General features: G+C 40.3%; 1 protein-coding gene across 1 annotated transcript; it reads left to right on the top strand.

Moving 5' to 3' along the window:
• The first annotated feature begins 888 nt into the window (after positions 1–888).
• On the top strand, positions 889–15894 carry mrs2 (magnesium transporter MRS2). Its single transcript, XM_049584069.1, has 12 exons — positions 889–1799; positions 3735–3793; positions 4129–4165; positions 5238–5350; positions 9755–9916; positions 10143–10273; positions 10751–10867; positions 11710–11779; positions 12131–12213; positions 13925–14042; positions 14219–14332; positions 14424–15894. Exons 1-12 carry the CDS (start codon positions 1451–1453, stop codon positions 14481–14483), a joined length of 1413 nt encoding a protein of 470 aa, XP_049440026.1. The 5' UTR covers positions 889–1450; the 3' UTR covers positions 14484–15894.
• Positions 15895–16102: the final 208 nt, after the last annotated feature.

The following is a 16102-nucleotide window of genomic DNA, read 5'->3' as shown; positions in this document are numbered from 1 at the left end:
AATATTCCTTCAACAAGGCAACAAATAAGTTGTTTGCACATCATGGGATGCAACTATTACGTATCACAATGTCAATGCTGAAATAACATATCATGTAGTTGATGCATGTTAGAGCTACCTTATGTCAACAGATAACTTATAGAAAATAAAATTGCTGTTATGTTACATTATATTGGAGATTATCCCTGGAAGAAGAAGAAAATAGACTTTATTGATCCCTGAGGGGAAATTCAATTTTTCCATTTTTTCACTGTGTTGTCATATACACAGAGACCCGAAATACACACATGAACAAACAGGACCTATATATGCATTATGAACAGGCGCCCCAAGCAGTTGGGGGTTTGGTGCTTTGCTCAGGGGCACCTCAGCAGTGCCCAGGCGGCGGACTAGCACCTCTCCAGCTGCCAGTCCATGCTCCATATGTGGTCTGGACCGGGACTTGAATCGACGACCCTCCAGTTCCCAACCTGGGTCCCTATGGGGTAAGCCACTGCCAAAGAACACTGTAATTATTTTTCAAAACTATCTGTGATTTTTAGTAATTCCATGACTTTTCCAGGCCTGGAAAACGAGATTGTGAAATGCCATGGCTTTTACAGGTTTTCCAAGACTGACAAAAATGGAGTCACACCAGAGCTACCCCCTCCTATGATAAATAAAGTACAGTCCCTTAATTTGTTTGACGTAATGAAAATAATTTCAACACCTACGTTCATAATTTGAAGATCCATCTAATATTTTTTAAAGACCATGAGTACCTTTTTATCGCTATCAAGCATATATTTTAACTTTTCCCAGTCAGAGTGATTCACTTGTTCAGAGACGATCTTCGGCAGCCGGTCCATGTCGCCGCGGTGCATTATGGTCACTCACAGTGCTCTTGCCTCTGTCCTCTTGTTGGCTAGTTTCCTCCATGATGCTAACTTGAACAAGTTGTCGGACCAAAGCACAGCCTAATGTGTTGGTTCAGGAGAGTGTGTAGTTAGCGGCAGGTAACGGACTCGTGTTACTTGTGTCTTCTTTTACTGTCACGAATTTTTAAAGTTGATAATTAACGAAGAGCAAAAGCTGTTGCTGATATTAGCAGGTGGCATAACTAGCATAACATGGAGAGCTGCACAGCACTGTTGAAAACACTGTGAGGAAAGTTAACGAGGACAACAAACAGCATGACTGGCGCTACGGGAGGCTACGTTACCTAATATTTACTCATACTGTAAATAGTATGGACGAACTGCCATTCCTCTACCTGCGGATATGGACTGTCTAGCTTAAAGAGCAAACGGGCAAACAGCTCGAGGCCACCGGGGAGCCACTAAGCAGAGGACTCAGGGATTATACACACTGTCATCTTTTTACGACACACCTGTATTCGCTCTTTCTGAAGGCTGAAGCTTCCTTTTCTTTCTGCTGGTGGATGTGTCTGCAGTAGTGGCTGTATGAGGAGATGAGACTACACAGGGTGTTGCTGGCTGGCTGTATAAACTGCAGCAGGATGTATCTGCCATTTGGTGGCAACTTTTATCCAAAGCTTCTTTCTAGCTCTGTGTGTTGTTTTTCCTCAAGAATGAGTGGAACTCGAAACCGTATGCTTTGTAGTGCTCGCACAGTAGTCTACCCACTGAAGTACGCTGTGCCATGTGGAAATAGGAAACTGGGACTGTACTGCAGGAGTTACAGTGGTGCTGGTTCAAATACACTCTGCGGTCAATCACTGGCAAAATGTCAGCCCACAAGATTTCAGTCTGATGTGGTGAGGAAGGAGAACCTGTTGCAAGAAGGTGCAACACAGCCTGGTAAGAATGAGAGACATCATGTGAATTCATACTTTTGAAATGTATGCTGACATTACCTTTATTGTGTTTGACAGTCTTTTATTGGTCATATCTAGAGGTAAACATATGGTTTTTCTTTTTCAATACATTTTACCATTAAAAATCTACCTGCAGCACAATCCTTAGATACTGGAATTAAAGGTGAGCTTATTGAAAACATACACAGAGGTAAAGGATTAAGGAATCAGCTGAATTTTAAAAGTCATGCTCAAAAAGATTTGGCTAACCTTAGCAAGATGATAAGAAATCGCTTGACACAAATTCAGTGATATTCTCACATCTGTCCTATGGTTTGGCTATAAATGGTCTTCTTTTAATATAAAATTGGGCTTTCTATGCAGTGTAAATACTCAAATACTTTTGACGTTGGTGCTGCAGGACCAGAGAAAACAGAGAAAAAAGTCTGTAGCAGTTGCTTTTGCTCAAGAAGTAGAAAACCTACAAGTTCCAGAATGCACTACGCTCCACTGGACCAATAAGCACTCCCACTAGTGGGTGACGTAATGCAAGCTTGGTCGTTTTCACCAGGGAACGCAGCTCACCCTTGCTTCCGATTTTTCCCAGTGGCCCTTGGCAGTGTTGCAGCAACAACAAAAAAAAATCTCCTGCAGCTCTAAAAACACTTTACCCATAGACCACTATTATAAAAAAGAGGTTTCTAAAACTGTGGACAGGACACTTTGACCTGCAGACAAGTTTAAACAAGGTTAATTATGACTCTTGCTGTTATGAGAAGGGGAACTTTTTCAAAAAGTGTGACTTCATCACAGTGTAAAGTCTTTAGTGCTCCAGGAATGAGTCCTAAAACCAGGAAATAAGTTAGCATTTTAGCACTCCCGCTTTCCTCGTCTCAAAGTCAGTGGGTTTTTTGAGTGGGTTTTTGGTTAGATGCCTGAAATAAGGCCTGTGGTTAACACAAGCTGAAGACACTGTCATGATTTGTTCTACGACATAAAACACATCAGTAAATACCCCATTTGTGAACTTTGAAGCTTCAGTGTGTCTTTAAAAAGGCAGTTGCTAACAAGTGGCTTAATGAGACTACAGAACGTCATCACGTCCATACATGGCTTTGCAGCCTGGCCGTGGTGGCGAAGGCATGCAGCTATGGCGTAGTTTGTTTAAAGCCTCATGTTAGCTTTTTACTTCTGGCGATTGCATTTACGCTTCGACAGTCATGAAAGTGGTGTTCAGTTGTGAAGATTATCTTGCCTGTTTGTTTGCTGCAGTACTCCAAAATCCAATGGAAAAATCCCATAGGCTTTTTGGCGAGGGAACCAGCTGACCTCCGCATTGGCCCAAATAAGAACGTCATCCCTGGGACACTCTATTTACTAACATATTTTTTTTGCCATAGACCAAAACGTGAAAGTCTCGTTAGCTTGTTCAAACACAGACCTTATTTCAGGCGTCTAACCAAAACCCATTTAACAAACCCATTGACTTTGAGATGAAGGAACAAGGAGTGCTAAAATGCTAACTCATTTAGGACTCATTCCTTCAGCACTCTGTTTGATGGAGTTGGCAAGATGACACTCAGATGGTGGAAAGAATAGCTATACTATACGCCTGAGGCATCTGGTGGCATTTTATGTAACTGAGTGCTGAAGTAGAAAAAAAGACATCAAATGATACACTTTATTGGTAATGGTTTTTCTTTCACTGCACTGGTAGTGGTACTGGGATCGTAATTTTTTAAAATGATACCCAGCCCTACTGATTGGCCCTTCAACATCATAGTGATTTAACTCCTAACATGGCGAGTATCAAGCCTGCTAAGGTGAGAACAGTTACAGAGCAGTGTGTTCATGTTTTCAGCAATTCTCATTATTGCTGTTGTCAATGAAGAGAAATGTTGCTTCATGTGTGGTTTTACTTTGTCTTTTCTTTGAACAGTGTCCTTTATCCGCCACAGAGTGACAGACATTTCCAGTGTGTCTCCAGCTTTTATAGTGGTAAGAGATTGATCAAGGGCAGTTCGGAAAAAAAATTTCAGTTGTTACTGAACAGTCTTTAGTACTTTTAAATCGAAGTGCAGTGCACTTGATAGCAGGATGCTTTTGGAGAAACAGATGCATACTGTTGGATTTTATCTGCTGGATTTAACCCAGATGTATTATCAAACAGCCACCAGAGTGTCATACCTTTAAGATAACATAAGATAACATAAGATAAGATAAGATACACCTTTATTGATCCCATAATTGAGAAATTTATGTGTTGAACTATTAGTTTGAGTAACTGTGATTGCCAAGCTGGTTGATCAGTTTCGTTTTTATTTCATTCACAGATGAATTTCGACCAAGAGGGAAATGTGACAACATTTGGTAAGTGTTAGGAAATAAATCTTATTTATCTTTAATTTACTTCTCTGCTGTCTTTTATTTGAGGAGCAAAATTCATGGTTGTCAGTGAAAGTGATGATTGATTATCCAGTGATGTCACCACCCTAACTAGAGTGAAGGCACTGTCATGTGCCATCGGACTATACTTTGTCATTTGTGCCATGCACAGTTGGACATACAGCACACTGTTGCTCACTATTGCCGTGTTTCTTGTGGCTTGACCTCTGATGTGACCATTCTCTTACGGGCTGCATGACCTCCCTTGCGCTGTTACATCCCTGCAACAGCATTTTTTCTTTTTTTTGCCTCTGCGTCATCGATAGCCATGGCTGGAAGCAATGTTTTCAGGTTGTCTGTCCTGTTCTTGTGAATGTGATACCTGAAGAATGCTTTAAGTGAATTTCTTCCAATTTGGCACAAACTGTCCACTCAGACGCAACAATCAACTCATTTGATTTTTGTGGTCAAAGGTCACTGGGACCTCATGTGTCTAACTCTTGTGAATGCAATATCTCAAGAACGCCTCGAGGGAATTTCTTAAATTTGGCACAGATGTTCAATTGGATTCAACGAAGAACTGATTAGATTTTGCGGGCCAAATAAGGTCAAGGTCAATATGACCTTTTATTCATCTCGTTCTTGCGAATGTAGTCTCTTAAGAAGGCCATGCAGGAATTTCTCAAATTTGGCACAAACATCCGCTTGGACTTAAGAATGAACTGATTAGAATTTGGTTGTCGGTCATATCTTAATAATTCTTACGCTAATTATAACAAAATTTCACACAAATGTCTAACAGGATATAATGATGAAGTGATGACATTTTATATCCAAAAGGTCAAAGGTCAACTTCATCGTCACATCATAATGTTCTGCAAAAACACTTTTCTAGCCATCGTACAAAATCAGATTTCAGGAACCAAAGGGGAGACATTTGGTCAGGTACTAAATTGATGACTAATCTTGGCCACCTTGAATGCGTGAAGCATTCATGTTTTCACGGACATGGATGTAAACTGTAACTGCAACTGAATTTTTTCTCTTTTTCTTACAGAGAAAAAGAAAACTGAGCTTTGCCAGGAGCTAAGTCTTCAGGCCAGAGACCTTCGTTTTCAGCACAGCACTTGCCTCATACCTAGAAACAACTGCATTATCATACGAATGGAGGTATGCTCTGTTTCTTTTGTTTGTGCACACTTTGTGACCTTTCTGTTCTCAACCAAATCTTGATCATCTTTGATCTGGCTGTTGATTAGGAAACATTTTGTGACCATAATCCAAGGCAAATCACTGATATGGTAACAGTTTGTCTTTCATGGCATAGTTCTGCAGCAAGATTTCATCTACTTCTCCTGCTGAGGTAGACCTTATTACAACTCCATTTTAAAGTAGAGGTGTTTAGCCTGAGTGTAAATTAGACATGACGTCGCAGAGAGGATGACACAGTGCAGTAAAATAATGACAACAGGAAATAAGGTTTCTCATGAAGGCACCGTATCAAAGGTTGGAAATTATTTTATGTACCTTGTTTTTTACAACAATTAAGATGCACTTAGGGTTTTAGGACAAAAAAAACTAAACTAAATATGTAGTGAACTAAAACTCAAAGTGTGAGGCTGACTTGGACCAGTAGTTACGTTACAGTCAGGGGGAAAAAACGTTTGGACACCTGTCATCACACCCCTCTCCCCTGCCACATCATCTCTTCTGCAGTTCACAAGAACATTCCCATTGACTATACCAAAGAAGCTGGTGTAGCAACTGTGATGCCAACCATTGTTTGACACCAGCCAACTTCTGTTTGGCTGGTGTTCTTTTTGCAGCTACTGAAGTTACCCCCTGTTGGCCAATAGCAACAATGCAGGTTTAAGGCACGTCACTTTTCAGCCCCAATAAGAACACTCCTTAATCTGTGCCACAGTCACCTTTTTCCCAGAGGGCGTTACCATGTAGCTGTAGTAGAAGAAGCAATCGTCTTCGTCTCTCTCTTTACAATGTGCAACAGGGTCTCCCTGAAACTCTGACATTAATCTCTCGACATCATCTCTGGTCTTCACCTTAGTCATGTAGAAGTAGGCACAGTCTATGTCGCACCTGGCAATGAGTGAGAGAATGCATGTGATTCAAGACATAGGCAAATCTAAATTAAGCCAAAATGTGTAGTTCAGCTGCATTTTGATGGAGACACTTATGGCAAAAGGAAGATATATATATATTTTTGCTCTTTACGTTGTGAAGTAATCTACAGTGGACATCCCATAACAATAATGAGTTGTGAAATTAGAAATATGAAAATACTGTATCTGAGGAAGACTACAGTAGCTGTAAAATGACATTGTGTCGGTTTAAAGGTTCTGTATGCGACATTCAGAACATTAATGTAGCAGCAAACCACTATTTGCTATATAAAGACAGAGTGGAGTAATAATGTCCTGAGTAGAGAATAAAGTCACAAAGCCTACAAAATGCAACCGGTTCTCACCTGTCTTTCCGTGCTCCAGTCCCAAACGCTCGACACTCCACACACTCCCTGTGCTCCATACATACACCTGGACAAACAGGGCAGTTCTCACAGGTCGGGCCTGTGAATTTGTTATCGGTACATCTACATGTTCCACATTCACAAATTCCTCTACCATTACACAGCTGCCCGTTTTTTGCCAAACATGAAGCAGTTTCCAGGGAGCAGCCGCAGTATTCGTTGGTCCAACTGACATCACAAATGCACGTCCCACATTCGCACTTCCCATGGCCTCCACATATACTGTTAGAGAACATTTTTCAGTTATTTTTACTATGAAACTGTTTCTGTAAGTTGGTATTAAAACAGAATATTCCATGTCTTACTAGTCATCACATTTCATACCTGCCATTGTGGTACGGACAGTCGAAGTTGCTGCACTCGCAGTATTGTCCGCTGTACCTTTCTTCCGGGTTTGCTCGCCTCTTGCACTCACAGTAACCCGCCACACAGTCTCCTCTACCGCTACACAAAGGGTCATTTGGGCCTGGGCGACAGTATTCATCACCTCGCTCAAAAAGATCCCTCTCGCACTGTTGTCCCACGTAAGGATCGTAGCACATACACCGACCACACACATGAGTCCCGTGGCCATTGCAGGCAGGGCTGCGTTCCTCAGGGATTTTCTTGCAGTCACACTGACCTGGGGCAACAAATGTTATTATAATGTTTTAAGACAAATGTTTGCTCTCTGTTCCTTCTGTTGTCGTGTTTTTATATTCTAATATTAGGATTTTCTGATACTTAGCTCTTTCACAGTATATTGACTGTATCATGGAAGTTATACTCACACTCTAAAGTTATCTCTAACTTCACACTCAGTGAAAAGCCTCGGGGTGTGATGTAGACTGACCAGGGCCCAGTCCTGTTCTGATTCTGGTCTGAGTCATCACTCTCACTGGGACACTGAGCCGCCTCAGCAGTCACCTAGAAAAAAGAGACTTTATTATTAACATAATTTTTATTTCCTAATGTCATGCCATAATGTTTTGCTGACCTGTATGACCACAGGGTTTTCATTCACAATGATAGCGAATGTGATGTTGACGCCTGCCGGCACAGGGCTGGTGTCCACAGTCAGCTCTGTGAGAGGCTGTTCTGCAGGCATGGTGATAGTGAGAGGGAAGGACTGGCTCACACCTGGCCTCAAGTGGAGGGAGAGCTCCTGGGGCTGGAGGAACAGGGTCTTCGTATCTGCTGGCTCAGTGCTGTAGAAGTTTAGTAATCACCATCAAGAAGATAAACTCATTAGAATTTATTGTGGTCAAATAATGCTACTGTAAACTAGCACCAGCGTCAGGATACTTACCTGCTGTCATTCTTGACAACCTGCACCCTGCCCTTAGGGTTGTATATGTCATTTTTATGACAGCCGGCATTCCGCAGGCCTTTCGAGGTATGACAGCGAACATTAGCGCTAGGGGCAGTGGAGCACCAAGCACACATCGGGCCAGACTGGATGCATTCTTCACAGTTGAAGGCTGATGTGAGACACGTGTGATTTTCAGCCCAGCTGGGAACCAACAGAACCAGCAGCAGGCAGAGACAGAGCAGCTTCGCAGACATCCTGCAATCAGAAAAAAGTGGCGGGATGATGTACATAAAAGCAGTAATTTAGTCAGTGATTATAAATTTTGATTAAAAAAAAAAGAACAAGAGTGCAAATATACAAAAAAAATACAGTTGTATATGATAAAAAATACACTAGACTTTAGCAAAAGGACATACTGTGGCATACTTTTAGGAAGTTAAATAACCAATGTGTTTTTCCTCTTTATTCTTTACTGATTTGTTCACTGATTCTTTATTATCTCCTGTGTGGACGACTTAAAAATATAGAATAAAACGGACAAAATTAGACAAAATCTGTTTAGATTAGACTGCTAAACAGTGAAAATACAAGCCTAGAGTCAGGTTTGGATTCATTACATGTTCAAAGCAATTTTGCATCCTTTTGTCAGTTTAGGAGTTTACCAACATTTAATGTAAATCCTTTGAGGTCCACTGTGTAGGATTCATGAGCATGTATTGGCAGAAATGGAATATAATATTCATAACCATGTTTACGTTAGGTTGTAATCACCTAAAAATTAGACTTGTTGTGTTTCTGTTACCTTATAATGAGCCATTTATATCTACATACAGAGCGGGTCCTCTTCCACGGAGTCTACCATGTTGTTTTACAGTAGCCCAGGACGGACAAATCAAATACTGGCTCTAGATGGGGCTATTCACATTTTTTTAAATTTTCAATTCTGCAACCTCATTGCTAGATGCCAGAAAATCATACATACTACACCTTTAAAATATCCTGTATACCCACAAGTATAAAAGCCATAGAAATCATTTGTCTAAAACTGGGAAAACAACAATAACAACAAAGCAAGTATGATGTTACGAAGACAAACAAGCAGAACTGTAAGTAGCTAAATATACTTACTGTGCTGATTGCTATGTTTTGCATTTTTGTCAAACAACATGCCTCATGTTTTGCTTGTTCTGTAATTGATAATGTGCTAAATCAATAAAAGAAAAAAAAAGATTTAGAGCAGTGCAGTTACATTACCTTAAGTACTGAGAGCTGTCTGTGTTATAGCTGCACCTTGGGACTATGTACGACTGAACACTGGCACACTGACGAGCATCAGTCATATACATGGACTGGGTGTGAATACTGCCTTAGACCCAGGAAGCAGAATCATTATCCATCACTCATCCTGATTCCTGATTGGTGCGGCTGTTGTGGATATCTAACTGTGGCTTTAGAAAACAAACACAGAAGTGTACTTTAGTGTTTTAGAGTTTTCAGGTCTTTCACTGCAAATATTTACAGATCAGAGTCAACTATTGGGACTGCAGTCATCCAAATGTAGCACACGGCTGTGTGTGCACAGACACAGTCACATTTACATGTCATGTAGAAAAAAGTATTTATAAAAGCCGTGCATCAGTTGCTATGAAATATTAAAGTCATGTCAATCTCAGAGTAAATGTTTCAGTGTTTTTTAAAGAGGCTAACCTTCCCCCTTGTCCCTCTGTCTTCGCCACAGTATTTGAAAGCCATCGTGACCCCGCAGTCGCTGTTGGTGTTGGATTTCCGAGGTTTCGGGCTGGAGCGATGGCTGGTGCTGGAACTGGCCCCTCAGCTGGCATCACAATCACACTCACTGCCCTTCGAGTTCAGAGCACTGGAGGCCATCCTGCAGCACAAGGTTAGCCAGATTAAAGAAACATTGTGTGTTTATGCGTTTAAGCACGTCCTAACCAGGATAAAAACTGGCCTGTGAATTAAGGACATAGACTACCAGTCAAAAGTTTGGACAGTCTTTCTCATTCGAGTAAATTAGCAAGGGTGTCCAAACTTTCGACTGGTACTGTACATGAGGCTCTGATTGTCTGCTTGTGCATTAATGTGTCTTTGTGTGTATGCGTCGACAGGTAAACACTTTACAAGCTCGGCTGAATGAGGTCGAACCAGTAATGTTGGACACATTGGAATCCTTGGTGGATCCTAAAATCCTTTCCGTTGATAGAAGTAAACTACATATACTGCTGCAGAACAGCAAGAGGTAAACCGCACAGCCACTTGTACATCACCATAGTTTGTAAATGCACTAATAAACGAGGGTAGATAGCATCAAGATTGCAGTGCTTTTCTGTACTGTGGATATGAGGAACTGAGTCAGCATCACTGGGACTGTGTTGGTTTTCATCACAGTAGTCGGTCACCATTAATGATCACCTTTATAAGGCCGTGTTAATCTCGTGTGGCGTGCCTCAGGGCTCAGGTCTCACACTTTAATTGTTTCCTACATGTATGCTATCTTCTATGCTAACTTCCCTGCAGTTTTATTACGTAATCCCAGTCATTGGCCCTTAACACATCTCCTGTCACATTCAGCTATTCTTAACACCCTTTGTCTTTCCTCGGATCTAAGAAGTACGAATCCAGTTAGGCAACATTAGATCTAAACATTCACTGTGAATATTGATGTTATGTTTTGTCTCTCGCTCAGTTTCCCTCCTGACTCTTGTGTCTCTGACAGCTTATCAGAGTTGGAGACGGACATAAAAGTCTTTAAGGACACCTTGCTGAAGATTTTGGATGAGGACGAGATCATTGAAGAACTTTGTCTGACCAAGTGGACAGACCCGAGAGTTTTGTAAGTTACACACGAACTTAAATACACACAGTGTCCCACGGTGGTTGCAGTAAAAGATAAGAAGGGATAGACTTTATTGATCTCTAAGGTGTCAAAGTCTGTTCCCTCTTCAGTCAGTATTTTTATTTACCTTCCTCCTCATTGGTTGGGGTTGGGGTTTAGATTTGGTAATGGTCAGGCATTGCAGAAATAAGTGGTTGCAGTTAGGTTAATGTTTGGGTTCTGACTAACAGGTCTTTTTTCCTTTCAGTTTTTTTTTCTTTTTTCTGACCTCATTTAAACTGAATATGCAAACACAATGCAAGCGATAAGCATTCCTTTTACCACAATCTAAACCCAAACACTTGATAATGGCCACAAATGAAAAAAGAATATATGTTTTGTGTTATGCACAAACAAATATGTTTTACTTCTGTTTTTCAAAAATAAAATTAAAAACTGCAGACTACTTAGAAACTGCAACTCCGTGGCTTGTGGTCCAAAGTCAGGTGCCTTCCTCCACTTGATTGACTACATATGCAGGGTGGATGGACGGGCCAGAACCACTTATGAACAGATTCTTATGATCATGGCTTTCGCCAGCGTGGAGGCTTTAAAACCCAGGAATTAAAATGGCAACATTTGTCATCTTTGTTCTGCAGAAAATCTCAGTTGCATTTTCTGTTTTTATGATTGAAGGGAAATAAGTTTTACATTAAAACATGTGTCTTTCAAAAACGTAGATATAAATGGTCATACTGATTGCTTTGGGTAACTGCGAGGTGTTCTCTAAAACAGTATTTTGATTTTTTTGTGTGCATGTGTGTATTAACATATGTCTGTCTGTCTGTCTGCCTTTCTAGTGAGGAGAGCAGTTTGGGTATTGACCACGCTGAGGAGATGGAACTGCTATTGGAGAATTACTTTATGCAGGTAGGGCTACTTAAACAGATATAAATATGTGTCACTTTTCCTTATTAATATAAAATGATGTTAATTAATTAGAATTAATTTAATATTGAAATGATTGAGATAAGCTCCTGATAGTTCATGCTCAACAATGAATTAATGTAGTTTAAAATGGATATTTTTAATAAACCGATCTAAAGTCCTAACATTTATATGTACTTGCACCTTTATTGATGTGTTGAAGCTGTCCACTTACCCCTCTTGTTTTATTTGTTTAATATCAAACGTATTGGCACACAGTGTTGAATGTCATCTAAATGTAATGCACAGAGTTTGTGTTGAGTGTTCATACAGTGAACATACTGCTCTGTGCAGGCTGAGGAGATGGGGAATAAAACCAGAGAGCTGAAAGGGCTGATAGACGACTCTGAAAGTGTTGTCTTTATCAATCTGGACAGGTACACACACACACACACACAGGCACACACACACTGGGTAAACAGTATATATATTTTATAATAATAATATGGTTATTAAAGACATAAAATATAATACAATATTTTTTTTAAGTTAAGAGCTGAGAAAAATATTGTGAACAGAGTCAAAAATAGAACAAAACGAAATAAAACACAAAAATTACATGGTACAAATCCAGCATTAAAAGGGGAAGCTCGCCTATAAAAATATGTTTTAAGCAATGTTTTAAAAATGGGTAATGTGCTAGCCAGCCTAATCTCCTCAGGCAGAGGCCTGTTGCCATCAAGGGGCCTTGATGGCAACAGGGTTTTGCGTGAATCTGCTTTGATAATGTTGGAACTCATAATGTGTAAACTTTTCTGTCTCTCTCTCACTCTGACTCTAAAAAGATAGGTCTACAAATTTTCAGAACTGTTTTTAAACGGTAGTCAGGTGCCTATATGAACACTGAGACAGATTTTTCATGATGTAATCTTGTAATTCTTTATGATCATACTGGCCTTTATATGATCCCTCCTTATGTACTGTAGATGTAAGTGAAGGGGGACAAAATACTCCTGCTTCATTTTGTGCAAAAGTGGATTCACAAGTTTATTTGAAGCCAATATGAGGCGTCAGCAGTGTCGGGTAAACAAACCCGAATGGACAGTAACAAAAGCTCAGGTATCAGCTTGATTTGTCTAACTCAGACTGCTGAAGCTCGATGTCAGATAAACATTTAAATACATTTTTGCACAAAATGACGATTAAACAGCATCATTACTTCACAGATGTGCCTTGGGATGGTCACAGTTAAAGGACGCTCTAAAATTTTTCAGTGATCACACAACACAAGGCCAGAGACGTCACAAGGTTTGAGGGAACTGCCATTGGCATGCTGACTGCTGGAATGTTTACTAGAGCTGTTGCCCGTGAACTGAATGTTCATTTCACTACCATAAGACATCTCCAATGTCGTTTCCCTGAATTTGGCAGTACATCCAACCAGCCTGCCAACTGCACAAGTCGGTTATAATGACAAACTGCCGTCAGGATGCAGATGAGCTTCCCTGAGATGGTCTCTGACAGTTTGTGCAGGAATTATTTGGTTGCGCAAACTGATTATTGCATCAGCTGTTTGGGTGGCTGCTTCCAGATGATCTTGCAGGTGAAGACGCTGCATGTGTGGGTCCTGAGCTGGTGTGTTTACACATGTCTGCAGTTGGGAGGCCGGTTGGATGTACTGCCAGATTCAAAGAAATGGCATTGGGGACAGCTTATGGTAGTGAAATATTCAGTCAGTTCACGGACAATAGCTCTGGTGGATATTCCTGCAGTCAGCATGCCAATGGATCATTCCCTCAAAACTGTGGCATTGTGTTGTGTGACAAAACCACACATTTTAGAGTGGCCTTGAACTGAGACCATCCCAAGGAACTCCTGTGTAGTAATGATGCTGTTTAATCAGCTTCTTGATATGCCACACCTGTCAGGTGGACGGATTATCTTGGAAAATGAGAAATGCTCACTAACACAGATTTTAACAAATTTGTGTCCTTAGTTTGAGAGAAATCTGTTGAGTGCATAAAAATGTCTTAGCTCTTACCTGTGAAAAATGTGAACAAAAACAAAAGAGGAGTTGTGTTTAAATTCTTAAGCGCTCTTAAAACAAAATGGCTTGTGACTCTACATGTGCTGTCTGCTTTCTTCCAGCCATCGTAACGTGATGATGCGCCTGAATCTGCAGCTGGCGATGGGTTCCTTCTCCCTCTCCTTATTCGGTCTGATAGGGGTGGCCTTTGGAATGAATTTGGAGTCGTCCTTCGAAGAGGTGAAGCAGCTGCCTGTTTTAATTAAATTTGTGTTGTGGGCTGTCAGTCTCATAAAGTGAACAATGTAAGACAAAACTTTAGATTTAGATAGTTTATAATGAGCATTTGTCATTTTTACTGCACCTTTTGCATGTTTGTACCCACATACACTCACACTGTTTGTGTTTATTACCAGGACCCTTGTGTTTTCTGGATGGTAACTGGCTTCATGTTCCTGGGCAGTGGGCTCATATGGAGACGACTGCTGTCATTTTTGGGACGACATCTGGAGCCTTCAGTTCCCCCAATAGTAATACACACACACATTTACATAATAATGTCAGATGAAAGAGTGGTTTAAGATCAGATCCTTAGTATCATTCCTCCTTGTTGTGACACAGATCCCTCAAGTTTGGAAGAGAAACATGAAAGCGTCGGACATCAAGGCGGGAATCAGATGATGTTCTACCTCCGCTCTGTGAAATGCCACAAACCTCCTACAGACTCTGCGGCTTTAGAGACGATTGTTTTACCACCCTGGATCTCCTGAGCTCTCTACAAAGGCTTTTCATTTAGTAGCACACTTTATTGTTTTGCTCTGCCATGCCTACAGCAGAGGTTGAGACAGAATCCAAATGTTTGGAGACTCTGTGTTGTGTGTGCTGTGGTGTCCCCATCGTTACAATTCTCATAGTATGTTGGGGTGATTTCAGATACTTGAGCAGATGTCTTCATGTCGGATCACATCATATCTTCATGTGTTGATTAAACACGTAGGCATAGAGTACTGCTCTGTCATCAGTGGTTTTAGAGCAGTGCGTGGATGTGTGGGCGAGTGGCAGCAGTTGGTACTGAAACGGAAAATAACCCAACTAATATGATACATGCTACATGCTTACCTAATTACATACTGTTGGTGAAAAACTTCTGTTAAAAGATTTAAATCATATTATTTAAATTAATGTAAACCAAATGATTGTGTAAAGTCTATTGTGAAGCTGTATAAAGTGTTATTTTCTCCATGCTCTGTAGGTATGTAAGAATTTGCCTTTGTTAAGCTCAGTTACAGTGTGCAGCAGTGTGACATCAGTCAGACAGTAAGGACTTTATGAAACATTAATTGCTCAGCAAAACAGGGATTTCTGAGATGATAATCTGATAATTGATGTGACTGTCAACATGACTAATTAGAAGTGGTGACACACCACATAATATGATGTATTTCTGATGGAACAATGGCTGAACTGCCTCTGCTTTCTTTCTGAAAGAAGCATATTGCCAGTTTTGTTTTGTTGATATTGTGTGTCACTTTGCCACTGTGCGTGTCTTAAATTGATGTTTGCCCCCAAATTAAAAGGGGCTCAACACACTAGGAACTTTCAAGACTGTGACATGAGAGCTGTTGTTGACTTTGTCTTGTTCCTTTTTGCATTGAAGATAGTGATCAAAATGTTAAAAGGCAGAACCTCAATGAAAACATGTAGAAACCATCCACCAAAGGAAAGCTTTGCCATTCTTGTCATGCTGCGACATGATGCACATTGACAGCCCATGCCTTACAGCTGTAGGTGTCAAGAACCCCCAGAGGGAAGCAGAAAAAAACAACACATTTAAGCTACCAAAAAATCTGAAATTTCCTGTCATACTAGTTTATTAAATAATTTATATTAAAAAAAGAATTACCTCCATGGTTGAACTCATCAAAGCTGATAGACATTATGCAACACATGACGAGGAACCACTAAAAAGTTTAATTTTCAGGGATCACAAGCCCCTAAATGTTTGTTATTTTTCTAACAAATCCAGCCTTCACCTTTTGACTGTTTTATCTCTGCATAATATTTAATGCCTATTAAAAAAAAATAATCACCAGTCTTGGAGTTATGTCTTCTTCTTTTTTTAACCGCTTGAGTCTCAGAGAATTTAATTCAGAACAGAATATCTTTAAATATCAAAATCAAATTACTATTAAAAAAAAAAGTATTCACCTATGGCAGCAGTAGACATTTTTAACAGCAGACATTTTGACTAGTCATAGTAGGAAAAGCACAGGTGAAACTGATAACATGAACTGTGGTTG

Source organism: Epinephelus fuscoguttatus, linkage group LG8 (genome assembly GCF_011397635.1).
Source record: "Epinephelus fuscoguttatus linkage group LG8, E.fuscoguttatus.final_Chr_v1".
Lineage (NCBI taxonomy): Eukaryota > Metazoa > Chordata > Actinopteri > Perciformes > Serranidae > Epinephelus > Epinephelus fuscoguttatus.
The sequence above is the reverse complement of the archived record's forward strand: the minus strand, read 5'-3'. Positions and strand labels throughout refer to the sequence as shown.

Bases quoted from the DNA above. Each gene is read 5' to 3' on its own strand.
- mrs2 (XM_049584069.1), top strand. From the start codon at position 1,451: ATGAGACTACACAGGGTGTTGCTGGCTGGCTGTATAAACTGCAGCAGG. The intron at 1,800-3,734 runs GTAAGAATGAGA...TTCTTTGAACAG, and splicing joins AGAAGGTGCAACACAGCCTG to TGTCCTTTATCCGCCACAGA. The intron at 4,166-5,237 runs GTAAGTGTTAGG...TTTTTCTTACAG, and splicing joins GGGAAATGTGACAACATTTG to AGAAAAAGAAAACTGAGCTT.